Raw genomic sequence first — 16,710 nt, forward strand, 5'->3', positions numbered from 1 at the left:
GTAAATAGCTTCCAAATCCAGTCTTAGAGCCAATTTGCATGTTTAGATAAATCACATGGTACAAGAGTTCTAGGGACTGTACCATTTCACATTTCAAAATCTCCCTACCTCAGGGTTTGACAAATCCCAGGCACCAGGGCACCATGGTGCATAGAAATAAACCATGTCACTTAGACTAAGATTTTCAGAGCTAGAGTTATTTTAAAAAAATCTTTATTTGTCCCAGGCAGCCCTTTTCTGTTTTAAGAATGCAACTTGTAAAGAAAGTAAAAATAAGACAATTTACTCCCACCCTGTTCGCAATGTGCATGGCTAAGTCCAGTAATTTTATCGTGTCTACTGTCCAGCTCCTAAATTTTTGGTCTGGCTCCAAGATCCAAAGAAAAATTGTCAAGGCCTGCCATGCCTGTCCAAAAACAACCACCATTACCCGTGGTTCATTAGACTGTGAGTCCCTTAGGCAGAAAGTTGTCTTCTCATCTGTTATAATGCACCACGTATATTGATAGTACTATACATGTAATAAATCATAATGACTGGGTGAAGGTTTTAGCATAGCTTTCTCCCTGAGGTGCTAGCTTTCTGCAGGGCATTTAAAAAAAATGTGGAGAGCATTCAAAGAAACAATTTCCCCACCTGTAGTCTGGGATAACACAGCCCCAGAAACTCTGCATAATGGGATTTATCACGATGCGCATATCAGTTCTGCTTGTACACTACATGAAAAAATAGGGGACGGACCCTCGAGACTGCCTCTCTCTATTCAGTTTCACCGCTTGTTATTTTTAGACTACAATTTTATTGCCCTCTTTTCTCTTCCCAGTGCCCTGTCGCTGTGAGCTTAGCAGAGACATGCTCACATTTCGCAGCAAAATATATTTGTATTCTAAGACGCGGAACCAAAAGCTAGACTCCAGTGTATTTATTTTTAAGTGCAAGGTGGTGGCGTCACCTGAAATCAGGGAGAACATTTCTAATGTTTTTGGAAAGCTTTGGGGAGAAAAGACCCTGCATAGTCAAGTCCGGCAGTGGTAGCAGTAGACTGCATGACATCAAAGTTTCCAGTGAAGGAATGCACCTAATTACTCAACTCCCAAACAGTTAAGCTTCTTGCAATATTACACTAAGCAGGACAGGCACTTTCCAGTTAAAAAAAGCCCCAAAGCCTAACTAAATAGCTTTTAATGATTATAGCAGAGATGAGCTTAGGCAGCAACTCATATGTTTTCCAAACTACCTTTTTTTGGGGGGGGGCAGCTATTCCCGGCATGTCCCAGTGACTCTGCCCCGCCCCCCACATCTATTCCCCATACATGATCAGCTGTTAAACATTTGCACTGAGAAAGCCCTAGTTTTGTGTGGTCTACTACATAATTTAAACTTTGGCTGCAAGACCATCTACTATATTTTCTGTGATTTTTATTAGCTTTCTTCACTGAAGTCAGCAGCCCCCAAATCATTTATCTCCTTACATTCAGCTAAGCAGATAAGGGAGAGTGTACAAAATATAAACCAGGGTGGATCTTTTATACTGTAATTTTGCATCTTTTGAAATGACAACTGTTTCTAAAGTACAATATCGAGGCACAGGAATGTCTGAATACATAAGATGTAACGAGGCTCCCATTATAAGAGCTTTGACAGATATCTTTGGATGCCATGGTTCTGTCTTGAGTTGTTTTGCTGGATTATGAGATGGGGTTTTAAAAAATAATTTTATGTATGTTTTCTCTGTGTTTCTTTGAATCTTTATTATGGATTCAAAAATATTATATCTTTGAGGATTTGCACTTCATTCCAAACCTACGCGTACAATGTTGTGTGGAATTCCTGAGTAACTTGGTAGTAGTTGTGGCCCAATCTTATGGCTTGGTCTTTCAGCTGCGTACCTGGTAACTGTAGTGGGCTCTGCTGTAGTGCAGAGCAAATCTGGGAAAAATTGTGCTGAATCATCTCAAAAAGCTGCCAACCATTGCTCTCAGTTTCAAAGAAATTTAACTAAGGGCTGGGCCCATTGCACTGCATCCGGTTGCCAACTTTATTTCCTCCTGTAAAAGTTCTTTAAAGAAAGCTGATTACATATTGCCTTTTGTTTTCTAAGCTGCAACAACCTTTGCTCTGGTGCAAAGGTCTAAGTGCAAAGGATGCTTTTAGTGGCAGGAAACATGCAATCCGGACACCCACAAAAACAAAACATGACATTCGTGTACAACAAATCTCAATCATTTTCTTTTCAGTTCAGTCTCACTTCCTACTACCGGGGGCGGGGGGACTCCTCCTTGGACCAGCAGAGCAAATACAAGCAGGCCAGGGATCACAAGCTCAACCGTTGCGGAAACATGCTAATTTGTTCTAATTTGTGTTCTAATTCTAATTTAGAATTTTGTGTTCTAATTTGTCAGGAGTGGCAGAGACTATCCTCCTACAGCTTTAAAGGACCATAAATTTAAAGCCATGACCCAATGTTCTTAATGATAAAACTAACACATGCTTCCCAGTCCAATAAGTAATCCAATACTTTCTTCTCTCAGACAGCTTAAGAGCTAACTTATTCATCCATAGATGACACCAGCGTCATTAAACACACACACACACACACACAGAGCAAATTGGAGCTAAGAGAATCACTGGCCGACATCCAGACTAACACTGTGCTTTCCCAATCATATGCTAATGCAAGGATGCTGCACAAGCCAGAGGCACTAGATTAGGAACTTGCATTCTCTACTAGGAGTGTGCGAGCTGGCTCGGTTCGAGCCAGACTCAACGGGTTCAGGGTCCAATTGGGCCAGCCTCAGCTGATCCGGGGTTGACCCAAACTGGGCCCGGTCAAACCGAGCCAGTTCAGAGTTATACTAGTAAAGGGGAATCCGGTGAGGACTCCCCTTTACCAGCACAGGGGCAGGGAGACTGTCTTAAGTATAGAGGGGGTGGGAGGGGAATAAATCTGCACTCACAACTACAAGCTACAAACTGAGCAGCCATGCAAATGGCCCCCGCACATGTGCGGAGGTCACTAAAATGACCACCGCATATGAACAGAGGCTTGAACCGGGCCGTCAGTGGCCCGGGCTACTCTGTGTGTGTGTGTGGGGGGAGTTGCCGCTGCCCCCCTCCCCTGTGGCTGCTGCCATTGTAAAGATTGGATTCGAGCCAGTTTGGATTTCAGGAAACCGGTTTTGTGCACATCCCTCTTTCCTACTAGTTGTTGCCCACCAAAAAAGCTGTTGCCCACCAGTTTTTGCTTGGGCAACAAGGTAGCACCCCTGATGGTTTGTGTGTTTGTGTGTGTGTGTTTTAAAGGGAATTTTTGCACAGGGGCACAACTTCAAGCATTCCTGTGTCTTTGCAAAGCTATGCAACTTTCTTGCACAAGTGCCACCTTGTTCATTGTGTAAGCACAGCATTAGTCTAGATGTCAGTCAGTGGCTCCAAATGCCTTACCTTTCCGGATGTCAAAGCCTTCAGGTTGAGTCAGGCCATCAGTGATGATCTGAAGTGTCTGTCTTGTTGTATTGAGCATTTTAGCTATTCCGTCCATCCCTTCCTTTTCAATTATAGCATTCACCTTTTGCTGCATATCCAGCTTTCCTATATCACTGGGATTTCCTCCAATGAGAGTTAAAAACCTTAAGTGTAAAATAAAAAAAGAGGGGGGGGGGAAACTCCGATAAATTTGATGTAACCTATTTGAAATAATGTTTCAAATTCCTAATTTTTGAAGCCTGGAGCACACGGGGTGGGGGTGGGGAGTATAGATGTATTCAACACAAAGTGCTGTTCCATATGTATTTGGTAGTCTCAACCATCAAATAAAAACAAATTTCAGATGAAATAATCTGATGCTGGTTGTTGGTAATAGCAAAAACAATTCCTCATCTTAAAAAGAAGAAGAAGAAGAAGATGATCCCACCCAAGCCACTGGACATGCATTTTGTTTTTTAATAGCTGAATCATTCATGGCACTTTGTCCAATTGTCAATAATTTTCCTAATTTAACCCTCATCCAGATTTTGGGAGGGATTTCTGTCCCCAGCTGGTGAGGAGCCATACTTATGGATATATCTTACCAGAGTGCAGGTAAGAGTTTGACAACGAGAACATAGCTGGGACTGTAGTGGTTTGCTTGTTTACATACGCAACTTTACGCAGCTGAGGGTGGAAATCGAACCCCAAAACCAGGATGAGGGTTAAGGATTACTTTCTCTCATATGTTCCCTCCTGAAGACTCTGATCAACATCAATGTTCTGCTCCACTCCCCCCACCCCACCCCTCACAACAGAGCTACGGTAGGTGGATACAAGAGCCTTTTCAGTTACAGCACTAATGTCATGGAATACCCTCACTCAGGGAAGCCTGCCTGGCTCCATAATTCTATGCATTTTGTCACCTGGTAAATCAGGGGCTTTTGGGGAGGTAGATGACTGACTGGCATTTTGTTTATTGGTGCTGTGGACAGTGGGATATTTCATTTGTACCACTGGCTATTGCTGTATTAGGACTATGACCTATTGAATCCAGCATCCTGTTTCACACAGTGGCCCATGAGATGCCTCTGAGAAGCCCAGAGGCAAGAGGTGAAGGCATGCCTTCTCTCCTGCTATTGCTTCCCTACAACTGGTATTCAGAGGCATAATCCTCTGAGGCTGGAGGTGGCCTACAGCCATCAGACTAGTAGCCACTGATAGACATGTCCTCCGTGAATTTGTTTAAGCCCCATTCAAAGCCATCCAAGTTAGTGGCCCTCACCACTTCCTGTGGCAGAGAATTCCACAGATTAACTCCAGGCCCCTGAACATCTTGGTTGCCCTCCTCTGCACCTTTTCCAGTTCTACAATGCCTTCTTAAGATATGGTAATCAGAACTCTATGCAGTACTCCAGATGTGGCCGCACCATAGATTTGTATGAGGCCATTATGATGTTAGCAGATTTGTTTCTAATGACCTTCCTAATGATCCCCAACATGGAATTTGCCTATTTCACAGCTGCCATGCACTGAGTTGACACTTTCAACGAGCTGTCCACCACAACCTGAAGATCGGTCTCTCCTGGTCATGTTCTGGCAGCTCAGACCCCATCAGTGGATATGTGAAGTCAAATTTGTTTGCCTCAATATGCATCACTTTACACTGAACCTCATTTGCCATTCTGACACCCACTCACCCAATTTAGAGAGATCCTTTTGGAGATCTTCACAATCTGTTGTGGATTTCACTACCCTGAATAGTTTAGTAACATCTGCAAATTTAGCCACTTTGCTGCTTACTCCAACTTTTATGAATAAGTTCATTTATAATTTATGAAGAAGTTAAAGAGCAGTGGTGCCAGTACAGATCCCTAAGGGACCCCACTTCTTTCTTCCCTCCATTGTGGAAATTGTCCATTTATTCCTACCCTCTGTTTCCTGTCCTTCAATCAGTCCCCTTATCCCATGTCTGCAAAGTTTAATCAAGAGCCTTTGGTGGGGAACTTTGCCAAAACCTTTTTGGAAGTCCAAGAACACTACGTCAAGCAGATCACCTTTATCCTATCTCAAAGAACTCCAAGAGGTCAGTGAGGCAAGACATACCCTAGCAGAAACCATGCTGGCTCTCCTTCAGCAAGGCCTGTTCTTCTATATGTTTAACAATTTTGTCTTTCCATCAATACTTCTGCTTCCCATCCATTTACCCAGCACAGAAGTTAAGCAAACCAGCCTGCAGTGCCTCTCTCTGGGGGCGATGGTAGCTGCAGGGGGGGAGGGGGAGGGGAAAGCTCCCCCTTTTCACTCTAAAAAACATCGCCGCTGACGGGGCTGGCTGGCTACAGGGGGGAGCGAGGAGGGAAGAGTACCTTTTAAAATGCACCAGGAGTTGCGGTGGCTTGACTCTGGCCCCGCTGCCCTCCAGGAACTGTAGCATGCCTTCTTCGGCTCGCGAAGTCCAGCAAGCTCCTCTCTTCATTGCCTTCGGAGCCCTGGCCACATCCCTTTGCATATGACATCATATGCAAAGGGGGTGTGGGAAACCCAGCAAGCTTCTCTCCCCCTCGCATTTCAGGCAGCAACGGCTGCCTGAAAACACAGGTGGAGAGGAGCTCGCTGGGCTTTGCAAGCCGAAGAAGGCATGCTACAGTCCCTGGAGGGTGGCGGGGCAGGAGTCAGGCCACCGCCGCTCCTGGCGCATTTTAAAAGGTACTCTTCCCTCCTCGCCACCCCTCCCTGCAACTCGCTAGTCAGCTACGGCAGCAGCAATGTCTTTTAGAGTGGAAAGGGGGAGATTTCCCCTCATGCTCCCCCCCCCCCGCCCAGCGGCACAATCATCTTTGCCTATGGGCGGCAAAGTGGTTAATCTGCCCCTGGTGGGAATGCTGTCAATTCCACAGTTTCCCCTTTTCCTGATTATAATAATTATTGGTAGAAGGCCACTGAATTTACATGGCTGAGTAGTGTTCATCGGCCATTAAATCCTACAGAAGTAACTGTTGAATCTTAGTGTTGATAGATGGACAATGCTGCACCAGAATGGTAGTGACAGGCAACAGCTGTCGGAGGTCTGACTGATGTGACAGATGTAACATGACAGCCTCCTATGAGATTTCACCCGCTTATCTGTCAGTCTTGAAGATAATATATCCTTTCTGGAGGAGGCTTACAAACTGCCTTGCATTCATAAACTTGTATTTATTTTATCAGTGATAGAAATGTACCTTGAGTACCTGGAACAGGTTACTCTTGATTCTAAACATTTTAAATATGTTTTCAATACATTTAAACCTTTTAAGCATGCCTATTTGTAAATAACAACAGGCGTGATCCAGTCAAAAGGAGGCACTTTAAGGTTCCATTGAATTAAAGGGGTACATAAACACAGCTGTCCCACTGAAATCAACAAGTTTTGAAAGTATCTCACTTTTCCCCCAAAAAGGCACCCCTACCAAGCTTTTGGTAACATGCCACTTTGTTTAAATGTTAAATAATTAATTGGTGAATAGTTTAACCAGCATTCTCTTCAGAATCATAGCATACCTCATGTGCTTAGTTCTACTGGATATGCAGAGCACAGATGGGATGGAACAGTCCATCCCATGCTCTTATGCAATCTTGCAATGTGGAAGCAGTTCCCACTAGTGCTGAACGGGCCCCTCATTTTTGCTGCCCCCATTCACCATTTTTGACACAAAAATTTGGCAAAGTGGGGGTGAAATGTGGTGCTCTCCAGCAACAGCAGTTCACCTGAAGGCTGCATCTCACCCCCCACAATGCCCCTGTGAATGATGCTACATCATCACATAGTACCGTTCTGAGGTAAAAAGCCATCATTTTTTAAACCCACAATTCCCCTCAGAACAATGCTGCGTGATAATATCAAACCAACCTCAGAATTAATGAAATAAAATAGAGGCCTCTTCAAAGAAACAATATCATTCTCCTATTCCCTTGCTTGGTTTAAGGAAAACAGTCCTTTCCGTGTCAACAGTATCCTTAATGATGGCAGATGTATCCCCCCTTTTTAAAAAAGACTGTTTAATCTGGTTACATATTTCATAGATCATTTTCACCCAAATAAACGTGCTTGGAGGGCACTTGGAACAGAAATCAATATTAAACACAAAGCTCCATCTCAGCGGTAATGCATATTGACCATCTCTATTTTTAAATGTCATTGCTAAGAACAAAGTGAAATGCTCTTGCATGTAGGAAAAATGTCCTCGAAGTAACTTCAAGGTCACAGAAAATGGAGCCAGAATATAAGGATATTATATACTAAAAGAAAGGAAGAAAAATAGACTGTGTCACAAGCAACTTCCTTTTCTCCCTGCCTATGTTTGGTTTTTGTTGGGTTGAACAATGATCTGGCATACGATATTTGACATGAGAATGTTAATGGACAACTTCCAGTTGGCTATTTTTGGGGAGCAGCTTATAGGGCCATCATGCATAATTTCCCACTTTTAAGCACTGTGTCTTTATTTGTGTCTGAAAAAACCAAGACTGTCCTTGCTAATTACAATTTATTGTTATTATTATTATTTCTTGTTTACACAGTCAGACAGGTGTTATTGACTGGTTTGTTTTATCCAGACATCGAGTCCTTCCCAAGGACCTGGGATGGCTGGATTTTATTATCAATATCATTATTATTATTATTGTAGATGTAATCGCAAAATATAGGCTGTTCCCCCAGTAAAGTTGTTTTTTGTAGCTCTGTGATGGTGATTTTTGTGGCCCCTATGGTGTTTAGGTGCTTCTCAAGGTGCTTTGGAATTGCACCTAGGGCACCAATTACAGGGATTATTTTGGTCTTCTTCTGCCACAGCCTTTCAATTTCAATTTGTAGATCTTTGTATTTTGTGATTTTTTCTATTTCTTTTTCCTTTATTCTGCTATCACCTGGTATTGCTAAGTCAATTATTTTGACTTGTTTTTCTTTCTTCTTGACTACAGTTATATCTGGTGTATTGTGTGGCAGATGTTTGTCTGTTTGTAGTCGAAAATCCCATAATATTATTGCATCTTCATTTTCTACAACTTTTTCAATTTTATGGTCCCATCAATCTTTGGCTACAGGTAGCTTGTATTTTTTTGCAGATGTTCCAGTGTATCTTCCCTACTACCTTGTCATGCCTTTGTTTGTAGTCAGTCTGAGTGATCTTTTTACAACAGCTGATTATGTAGTCCACTGTTTCATCTGCTTCTTTACAAAGGCGGCACTTGCTGTTTGTTGTGGATTTTTCAACTTTTGCTCTTATTGCATTTGTTCTTAGTGCCCGTTCTTGTGCAGCCAATATTAAACCCTCTGTTTCTTTCTTCAAGTTTCCATTCTTAAGCCATTGCCAGGTCTTGGTGATGTTTGATTTTCCAGTTATATTGTGCAAATATTGACCGTGCAGTGGCTTATATCTCCATATTATTTATTTTTCCTGCTCGATTCTTGACTTGTTCTTACTTGTAGGCCTGCTTTGTTTCATTGGTGTTGAATAGTTTCTCGTTATTGACCATTTTCAGTGCATCTTCTTCACTGTCCTTGATATATTCTTCAAAGCCTCTTTTCTCCTCCTCTACTGTTTGATGGACTTGCAGCATTCCTCTTCCACCTGAGCTGCGAGGGAGGTATAGCCTATCTACATCACTGCGGGGGTGCAGAGCATGATTGATGGTCATTATTTTCCTGGTCTTACGATCCAGCGTCTCTAGCTCTGCCTGGGTCCAGTCTATTATTACTGCAGTGTATCTGATAACAGGTATTGCCCAGGTGTTTATGGCTTGTATGGTGTTCCCGCCATTGAGTTTGGACTTGAGGATTTTTCGAACTCTCCTGATGTATTCACTTCCAATTTTTCTTTTAACTTCAGTGTGTGTGATGTTATCAGCCTGGAGAATGCCCAAATATTTGTAATGTTCTTTCTCTTCCAGGTTCTTGATGTTGTTTCCATTGGACAGTTCCATTCCTTCCGTTTTTGTTATTTTTCCTCTGTTCATTATTAATGCAGCACACTTGTCTAGTCCAAACTCCATTGCTATATCGCTACTGAATATACAGATAGTGTTTAGCAGTGATTCGATTTCTGACTGGGACTTTCCATACAACTTCAAATCGTCCATGTACAGCAGATGTGTAGAAGATTTTACTTGATGTTTTAGATGTTTGATATCCGAGGCCTGTTTTGTTTAGCATTTGTGAAAGTGGAGTCATAGTGATTACAAACAACAGAGGGGATAGTGAGCCCCCTTGGAAAATATCTCTTATTCCACATGCTCATTGCATTTTAAAATAAATATCTGAATGTTTTTGCTGGCCCCAGTTGTTTCTAAACGTTTTAGTATCCATGTACGAGGCAATGAGTCGAAGGGCTTCTTATAGTCAATCCATGCCACACTTAGATTTGTTTTTCTTCTCTTGTAATTTTCTAAAATCATTTTGTCAATCAGCAGCTGTCTTTTGTGTCTCTGGCGTTCAGGCAATTTCCTTTCTTTTCAGCTGCATGCTGCTTATTAGTTAATAAGTGTTGCATTACTTCATCTGCTATTATTCCAGTTAATAATTTGAACATGGTTGGCAGGCAGGTTATCGGTCTATAATTACTTGGAACTGCACCTTTCGCTGGGTCTTTCATTGTGAGATGACTTTTCCCAGTTGTTAACCATTGTTCATTATCACCTCCTTGCAAAATGTGATTAAACTGTTTATTTATTTATTATTATTTCTTGTTTACACAGTCAGACAGGTGTTATTGACTGGTTTGTTTTATCCAGACATCGAGTCCTTCCCAAGGACCTGGGATGCCAGAATTTTATTGTCAATTGTTATAGATATCGTCGCAGAATATAGGCTGTTCCCATTAAAGCTGCTTTTTGTAATTGGCTGATGGTGATTTCTCTGGCCCCTATGGTGTTGAGGTGCTCTTCAAGGTCTTTTGGAACTGCACCCAGGGCGCCAATGACCACTGGGATTATTTGGGTCTTTTTCTGCCACAGCCTTTCAATTTCAATTTGTAGATCTTTGTATTTGCTGATTTTTTCTATTTCTTTTTCTTCTATTCTGCTATCCCCTGGTATTGCTATGTTGATTATTTTGACTTGTTTTTCTTTCTTCTCAACTGCAGTTATATCTGGTGTATTGTGTGGCAGATGTTTGTCTGTTTGTAGTTGGAATTCCCGTAATATTTTTACATCTTCATTTTCCTCAACTTTTTCAATTTTATGGTCCCACCAATTTTTGGATACAGGTAGCTTGTATTTTTTGCAGATGTTCCAGTGTATCATCCCTGCTACCTTGTCATGCCTTTGTTTGTAGTCAGTCTGTGCGATCTTTTTACAACAGCTCATAGCAAATATTGACCATGCAGTGGCTTATATCTCCATTTTCCTGCTCGATTCTTGACTTATTCTTTCTTGTAGGCCTGCTTTGTTTCATTGGTGTTGAATAGTTTCTCGTTATTGACCATTTTCAGTGCATCTTCTTCACTGTCCTTGATATATTCTTCAAAGCCTCTTTTCTCCTCCTCTACTGTTTGATGGACTTGCAGCAATCCTCTTCCACCTGAGCTGCGAGGGAGGTATAGCCTATCTACATCACTGCGGGGGTGCAGAGCATGATTGATGGTCATTATTTTCCTGGTCTTACGATCCAGCGTCTCTAGCTCTGCCTGGGTCCAGTCTATTATTGCTGCAGTGTATCTGATAACAGGTATTGCCCAGGTGTTTATGGCTTGTATGGTGTTTCTGCCATTGAGTTTGGACTTGAGGATTTTTCGAACTCTCCTGATGTATTCACTTCCAATTTTTCTTTTAACTTCAGTGTGTGCGATGTTATCAGCTTGGAGAATGCCCAAGTATTTGTAATGTTCTTTCTCTTCCAGGTTCTTGATGTTGCTTCCATTGGGCAGTTCTATTCCTTCTGTTTTTGTTATTTTCCCTCTGTTCATTATTAATGCAGCACACTTGTCTAGTCCAAACTCCATTGCTATATTGCTACTGAATATATGGACAGTGTTTAGCAGTGATTCGATTTCTGACTGGGACTTTCCATACAACTTCAGATCGTCCATGTACAGCAGATGGTTGATTTTACTGGATGTTTTAGATGTTTGGTATCCGAGGCCTGTTTTGTTTAATATTTGTGAAAGTGGGGTCATGGCGATTACAAACAACAGAGGGGATAGTGAGTCCCCTTGGAAAATGCCTCTTCTAACGCTAACCTGTCCAAGTGTCTCGCCATTGATTGTTAACAGTGTACTCCACATGCTCATTGCTTTTTTTATAAATATCTGAATATCTGAATAGCTGACACCAGTTGTTTCTAAACATTTTAGTATCCATGTGTGAGGCAATGAATCAAAGGCTTTCTTGTAATCAATCCATGCAACACTTAGATTTGTTTTTCTTCTTTTGCAGTTTTCTACATTCAATTTGTCAATCAGCAGCTGGTCCTTTGTGCCTCTGGTGTTCGGGCAATTTCCTTTCGGTTCAACTGGAAGCTGTTTGTTAGTTAATAAGTGTTGCATCACTTCATCTGCTATTATTCCAGTTAATAATTTGAACATGGTTGGCAGGCAGGTTATCGGTCTATAATTACTTGGAACTGCACCTTTGGCTGGGTCTTTAATGATGAGATGAGTTTTCCCAGTTGTTAGCCATTGTTCAATATCACCTCCTTGCAAAATGTGATTCAGCTGTTTTGATAGTTGTTTATGAAGGCTTGTTAGGTGTTTAAGCCAAAAGCCATGCAGTTCATCGTCGCCTGGTGCAGTCCAATTTTTAATTTTCTTTGCTCTTTCACTTATTAATTCTGGTGTTATTATTAGATATTGCATTTGTTGGTTACATTTTTTGACCTCTTTCATCCAGCCTGCTTTTTTATTATAATCTATTGGATTGTCCCATAATTTTTCCCAGAATTGCACTGTTTCTTCTTTATTTGGTGTTCCTATGTTTCTTGCAGTTTCTCCTTCTATGCTTTGGTAGAAACGTCTCTGATTCGACTGGAATTGGAGATTCTGCCTGTGTTGTGTAATTCTGGCTTCATATCTGCTAATCTTCTTTGACACTGCTGTTATTTGCTGCTTTATTATTTCCAGGACTTCTCTCATTTTCCTTGAATCGAGGTGGTATTTTTGGATCAGATACTGTTTGGTGTTTTCATTCTTCAGCTTCTTGTCTTTCATATCTTTCAATTTACTAGCATCTGATCTAAGCCTGGAGATTTTATTTTCTAATTGAATCTTCCATTTAGGTGATGTACTGCTTTCTTTTTTTACAGGTCCACTGATCTTATATCCGAGCTCTTGTGTTGTTATTGTTGCTGCACTGTACATTAGTTTGTTTGTTTCTTGCAAATTATTGCTTGTTATCTCTGCAAGTGCAGCATTGACATCTTTTAATGCCTGAGTGAGTTGTTTTTTGGCAACTGTTTTTAGAGCGGGAAGTCGAACCCTGGTGGTTGTTTGGTTCATGTGCTCAGTTATTTTTTGCTTTAGTTCTTGTTGCTTTTCTGTTAAATGGCATTTGGGTTTTTGAGGTGAAGGCAAAGGGGCGGTTGCCTGGTTTTGATTTTGATACAGTTCAGTAACAGTGGCATCCTCAATTTCCAACACCTCCTCCATCTGCGCCATGGCAACTTCTTCAATTGGTGGTAATTCTTCTTCCATATCTTGAGCCTGTGTTGCTCTTTGCAGTTCTTCCAGCTCAACTCCTGTGAATACTTTATTTCTTATTATGAATCTTCTGTGGTCTGCTAGCCTTTGTTCTGTGATTTCTGTATCTGGATGCTTCTCTTTCCAAATTTGGTACATTCTTTTTAAATAACCTCTTCTAGTTGGACTAGACTTGTAATAGCAGATCATTATTTCCTTGTTGGCATTTTTCGTATATTTTTTTCGGTTAAGCGACATTTCTTCCAGTAACCTTGCAGTCTCCAGCCCTGGTTGCTCAACTGAAGATCCTGAGTCCTGTTGCCCATTTGCCACCAAATGTCCAGGGACTATAGCACCTGGCGCGGTCCTTGTTGACCTGGGCGACGACCGATCCGGTATAGATTTATTAAAGTTACGTCTCTCCATATTGTTGATGGGAGAGGCACTCTTTGTCTGGCTCCTCTGGTGAGACCTGTCCAGTATGGTTGGACCTCTGGCATAGCTCTCACCTTCCTCAGAGCACACAAGCCCCACAACCACACCAAGGTAGTGCCTCACTGGGGGTGGTATTCTTATTCTTATTCTTATTCTTATTATTTACATACTGCTATTCAGCAAAAGGTTCTCAAAGCAGTTTACATGACAAAAGAAAAGAGAAAATGGTTCCTTGTCTGAAAAGAATTCAAAATATAAAAATAAACACAAGGAAGACACCAACAAAAGCCACTGGAGGGATGCTATGCTCAGATGAACTGAGACAGTTGATCTCCTCCTGCTAAATAAGTGAGAGCCCCCATTTTAATGGGTGCTTCTTTGCTCAGTTACTGGGGATTTTTGCTGATCACCCCCCCCCGACCTCCAGACTAGGGGTTCCCAACCTATGGACTCCTGAGTCCAGATGATACTGCACTACAACTCCCACTATCCCTAGCTACAATGTATTGTGGCTGGGGATGATGGGAGTTATAGTTCAGCATATTGGGAGTACCACAGATTGGGAACCCCTCCTGTAGACTTCACTTCATCCTGTTCCAGAGAGCTCCTCAATACTCAGGATGATTTCTGGGGACATAGGCTGCAATGCCAAGGAGATGGGGAATTAACTTGTGCAGATTTCCTTCTCCTCATGCTCCTTGGGATCCAACGCAATATCTAGGCCATTCAAGTGACATAGATTAAATACTGAGAGCACCAAATTCATTATGCTAATGCAATTTAATATGCCACACACACAAGACAAGTTTTCTCAGAGCATTTATGAACTCGAGATGTCATAGTTACTAATCTGCCACAAAGCAGAACAATCTGCAACTAGCAAATTAAACATGTATTTTAATAGTTGTTTAAAAAACCATAAAGTGAAACTTTAAATATCTACCAGAATATTCAAGCAAAAGCATTCAAAGTGTCCTACAAATCTGAAAGCCAGACTTACATATTCAGACATATGCAACAATGTATATTCAAGGATGTGGGGCAGAAATTTTTCTGTGGAAAATTGTCCGTTTCTCAAAATTTCAATCTGGCTACTTGAAAAACCTTTGCGATTCAGTGAGAGGAAGTTAGTATTGTAGAGTTGTTTTTAAAAACTCTATGAACAGGTCAGATTATCAGATCTCAACCTTTTTATGGAATCAGTGATGTATAGCCCTATTCACACATTATATTCAACATAGGAACAATCTGTGGACACTGTACACACGTACAGTTATTCACATGTTATGCTGAATGCTGGTCCAGCAGTATGCTTAAAATGAATGCAGGTACAGTCATTCACCCCAAGCTGTAAGAGTGTGCAGATATCTGAAAGCAGGTACAACATAGTGAGTTCGTTGACATGTTCATTTGCTGGGCCGGGAAAGGCGGGCAGGGGGAAGGCAGGAGAGCACCTACCTCCTCCCACCCCTGATGATCCAGCAACACTTCCTGCCATGTGGCTTGCGCACCCACACAACCAGTGTTGGCATAAGCTGTGCAACATTCTGGAGGCTGGGAAAATTCTTCCCGGCCTCCAGATATCCCACAATGCACCATGCAAAGAGTGTGGTGCATTGAGGGATTCTGTCGTGAGTCAGGTGTTCTAGGCAACCTGGCCTATGACTGGTTGGGCTGTGCGCAGCACAACCCCGTACAGGGTAGAAGGGTGCACTTGTACGTGTCTGTATAGGGTTAAAATTATTGACCATTGCATGTGAATTGGCCTATAGCATTGCTGTATGATGCATAGTCCTATTCATATGTTATGTTCAATGAATATACAGTTTACACTGGTAGAGATCTGCACACAGGAACAGTTATTCACACATTATGTTGAAGGCAGGTACAACAATCCACTTCTTACCTGTGCTATGCATTTGAGGGGCATGTATCCAGGTTCACTTCTAAAATGAATGTAAGTACAGTCATTCACACACAAACACAGGTACCAGTGTACAGGCAGTACACTTGTACAACATAATGTCTGAACGGGGCTTACAGTCAGGGGACATTGTGTGAAAGGATGGCTCTAGCCATGCAAGCGCTTACAGGAGCGCCAGTGTGATGCACACCATGCACGCTGGACTGATTTTGCTCATAAACGGGGCTGTGTGGCCTCTTTTGCGAGTGAAATCAATGCTGCATCCGCGGCATGGTCAGGAGCGATTTAAAAGGCAGTGATTTAAAAGGCAGGGAGAGCCGCTCTGGCTGTGCTGTGAATGCGGCGCCAGCCAGACTTAGCTTGCAAATGGGGCTGTGCGGCCCCGTTTGTGAGGTAAGCGACATCTCCTGCATTTCAGACTCAGGGGGCATGGCTTAACTACACGCCCTGCGTCTGACATCAGACACATCTGATGCAAGGGGCAGGGCTAGGGGGCCGCGGTGGTGGGCAGAACCCGGGCCGCTGCCAGTCTCCCTCTGCCCCTGGTGCACTAGATCTGCTAGCAATTTCCTACTGACCTATGGTCAGTAGTCAAGTCATGGGACAATGACATTTAAATTACCATTTAGGGACGCCCTTGTTTTAGGCTAACATTTTATTTGGGACACTCTGTTGTCCTCAAATAGTTCCACTTTGTCCCCCCTGTACTTCCAACTTCAGGAAATTAAGTGGCACAGCGGGAAAGATGCTGAAAGGTAGCATCTCATACTGCGCAGGAGGAGGCAACGGTAAACCCCTGCTGTATTCTACCCAAAGAAAACCACAGGGCTCTGTGAGCACCAGGAGTCAAAATTGACTTGACGGCACACCTTACCTTTACCTTTTACTTCCACTTTAGTGTAGGCCGAAAGGCTTTGATCAAATGAAGCTTCCCTACAATGATTATTGTATTATATATACTGCTGGTTTATTTAGAGCAGCTGCAGAATGCTGAAGGTGAAACGTCTTGCCCATTATATTTCTGTTTAGTTAATCAACAATACATTTATACTGTTGGTTTATTATATATACAGAGCGCAGCTGGGGCATATATCTGTTTTTCAACCCGCTCTTTAGAATATCATGGGGGAATAGCAGCATAGGAAGAGAAAGAAACACTCTTAAACAAGATTAACTGGTATTAATGGCACTCAGAGCGGCATAATTGACAAAAGGAGATTCCCATATGCACAGCGC

The 16,710-nt window shown here is 42.2% G+C and overlaps 1 protein-coding gene across 2 annotated transcripts in view; it reads right to left on the bottom strand.

Annotated features, from left to right (window-relative positions):
- Positions 1-16,710, bottom strand: part of SRBD1 (S1 RNA binding domain 1) — a 252,775-nt gene that overhangs the window by 3,897 nt on the left and 232,168 nt on the right. For both annotated transcript variants that reach the window (XM_053312100.1, XM_053312108.1), the window contains exon 20: positions 3,445-3,629. In XM_053312100.1, the coding sequence (XP_053168075.1) occupies positions 3,445-3,629 (185 nt within the window). The remainder of the gene's footprint in view (positions 1-3,444; positions 3,630-16,710) is intronic.

This window comes from Hemicordylus capensis, chromosome 1 (assembly GCF_027244095.1).
Source record: "Hemicordylus capensis ecotype Gifberg chromosome 1, rHemCap1.1.pri, whole genome shotgun sequence".
NCBI lineage: Eukaryota > Metazoa > Chordata > Lepidosauria > Squamata > Cordylidae > Hemicordylus > Hemicordylus capensis.